This window comes from Bison bison, unplaced genomic scaffold (assembly GCF_000754665.1).
Source record: "Bison bison bison isolate TAMUID 2011002044 unplaced genomic scaffold, Bison_UMD1.0 scf7180017858667, whole genome shotgun sequence".
Lineage (NCBI taxonomy): Eukaryota > Metazoa > Chordata > Mammalia > Artiodactyla > Bovidae > Bison > Bison bison.
In genome coordinates, this window is record NW_011489239.1 from 61365 (window position 1) to 63460 (window position 2096).

Here is a 2096-nt window from a genome sequence, read left to right on the forward strand (position 1 = left end):
GGACCTGGGTCCTCTCCTCCCGGACATCCGCCTCGGATGCTCATGCCCTCTCCACGCTGACCGCCTGGGCACCAAGCCCGAGGCCTCAGCCCTCAGCCTTCGCCTGCTCAGGGGCCTGCACCGGCTCCCTAGCACCTGGGCGGACCACGTCCACAGTCTTCGCCAACAGCCAGGCTCTCGGAGGCGAGAATTAGCTGCACTTCAGTAATACAGCTGGTGCCTTCTTTTCTCGGCCCTGGCCGTTCCCAGCACCTCAACTATCCCACTCCTGCTAGTCTGGCCAACTGTGGCCAACTGTGAAGTTACCGCTCAGCTTCCAACACAGCCTTCTCTGCCCTGCTCTGTGATGCGGGTGGGGACTCTGACATTGCAGGCCAGGCTTTGCCAAGAGGGGGCGCCACCTCCCCCACCTCTATGCCACCCCCTCCGACAGCAGCTCAAACTCAAAACACTTCCTCTCCTGCAACCAAAGGTGATCCCCACTGAGGCCCTCTCCCTCCAGAGTGCACCAAACTTCCTCAGCCCAGTCCTGGCCGCTCACTGGGAGGCCCCCTTGCCTGGATCACTCCCCACTTAATTGCTTCTGAGCCCTGGGCCCCAGCTGTCAGGTGTCCTGAGACTCTTAGAACTCCCAGCTATCAGCCCCCACCACAGTTGGCAGCCTAGGCACCTACTCAATGTTTGTTGGAAAGAGTAATAAAAATTCTATTCTCCCCACAGAGCAGTGAGCTGGAGCCCCACCAGCAAGGCTTAGTTTGTGTTTGCTAAAAGGATGAGTGAATATACAAAAACCAAATCAAAGCAGGGCTTCCACAGCTCCAACTCAGGAGCAGCCTCTGCAGAACTGAACCATCCCAGAGTTTGTTATTTTAGCTACAGGGCTATGCAAAATTTGGGGGGAGAATTGAAGTGACCTGGGGCAGGACAAATAGCCTTGCAGTCTGGGTAGGGACACAGAAAGACAGAGAGGACACCACAGGTCAAGGCTGTATGAGCAGGGCCAACAGCAGAGGAAGAACGGCTTTTATAAGCTCCTGTCGCACCCCAGGCCCTCTGCTGAACGCTCACACTTAGCAAGTCTGGGAATCAGGTCTACCTGGGGGCAAGTTAAGCTGCTTCCTAGCTCTGTGGCCTTGGCCAAGTCATTTACCCCACCTGAGTGTGAGGACCCTCATCTGTAAAATGGAGCACAGCCTCGTACAAGGTCAAGGTTAAGTGAGATGACACGCACTACGCTGCTCAGCCCAGCTGTCACTGTGGAAACAAAGCGCTACTTGGGTGAGCCAGCATGTCTCCAGAGCACCTTCTATGTGACTGGCTCCGGGGCAACTGCAACTCCTGCCCTGAAGGTGTGGGGAGGCGAGAGGCCTTAATCGGCAGCACTGGCTAGTGCTGTGGCCAGGGGTCCAAGTAGGGAGCCTTCACTGCCAGGCTCCAGATGGCTTCCCAAAGGCAGTGTTTTGGGTAGCATCGGTCACGCCTAACTGATGAGAGACCCAGGCACAGAGTGGCTGTGGGTGCAAGGAGTGCACTGGACTCCGACCGTCTGTAAAGCCAGTAACCACCTTTCACTCCCACTGCTCGGCTCATTGGGCTTCCAGCCCAAGAGTCTAGTGGGGCTCCTGCCCAGGCTTTTTGCTGTAAATTCTGGGAATGACAAATCCTTGGTTCTCAGGATCCCAGCACTCGTGCTGAAGGGTAAAGAGGAGAACCATGGAGGCCAGAGGGGTTGGGGAAACACCAAGACTCTCCTCTGGGAACAGGGTTGGGGTCCACCTATGCATCTGGAGCCCTCAGGGAGAGGACGCACCAGTCCCTAAACTCTTAGCACAGCTCATCCAGCCCTCGTCCTCCTCCCTGGCACGAAGTTTTCTAAACCACAAGACCCTCTCCTCCCAGCGCCCTCCCGCAGCTGCCCACTGCCCTCAGCACAAGTCTGACTGCAAACAGAGCTCAGTGTGGGGGAGCCTGCCCCAGGCCAGGAGACCTCACCGTTTTCCCTTCCCCACCCTGGGAGGCCCCCACCCAAACCTTGGCTCATCCCTGCAGAGCCAGGCCTCTGCAGAGAGCGGGCCTCTCCCTGCCACTCGCCCGCC

At 57.7% G+C, this 2096-nt stretch overlaps 1 protein-coding gene across 1 annotated transcript in view; it reads right to left on the reverse strand.

The window, feature by feature from the left end:
- The window catches only part of SHANK3 (SH3 and multiple ankyrin repeat domains 3), a gene marked incomplete at its 5' end in the record, with an annotated part of 46094 nt that overhangs the window by 36099 nt on the left and 7899 nt on the right, over window positions 1-2096 (reverse strand). The window contains one exon of the mRNA XM_010828574.1: window positions 1304-1343. Coding sequence (XP_010826876.1) covers window positions 1304-1343 — 40 coding nt within the window. The remainder of the gene's footprint in view (window positions 1-1303; window positions 1344-2096) is intronic.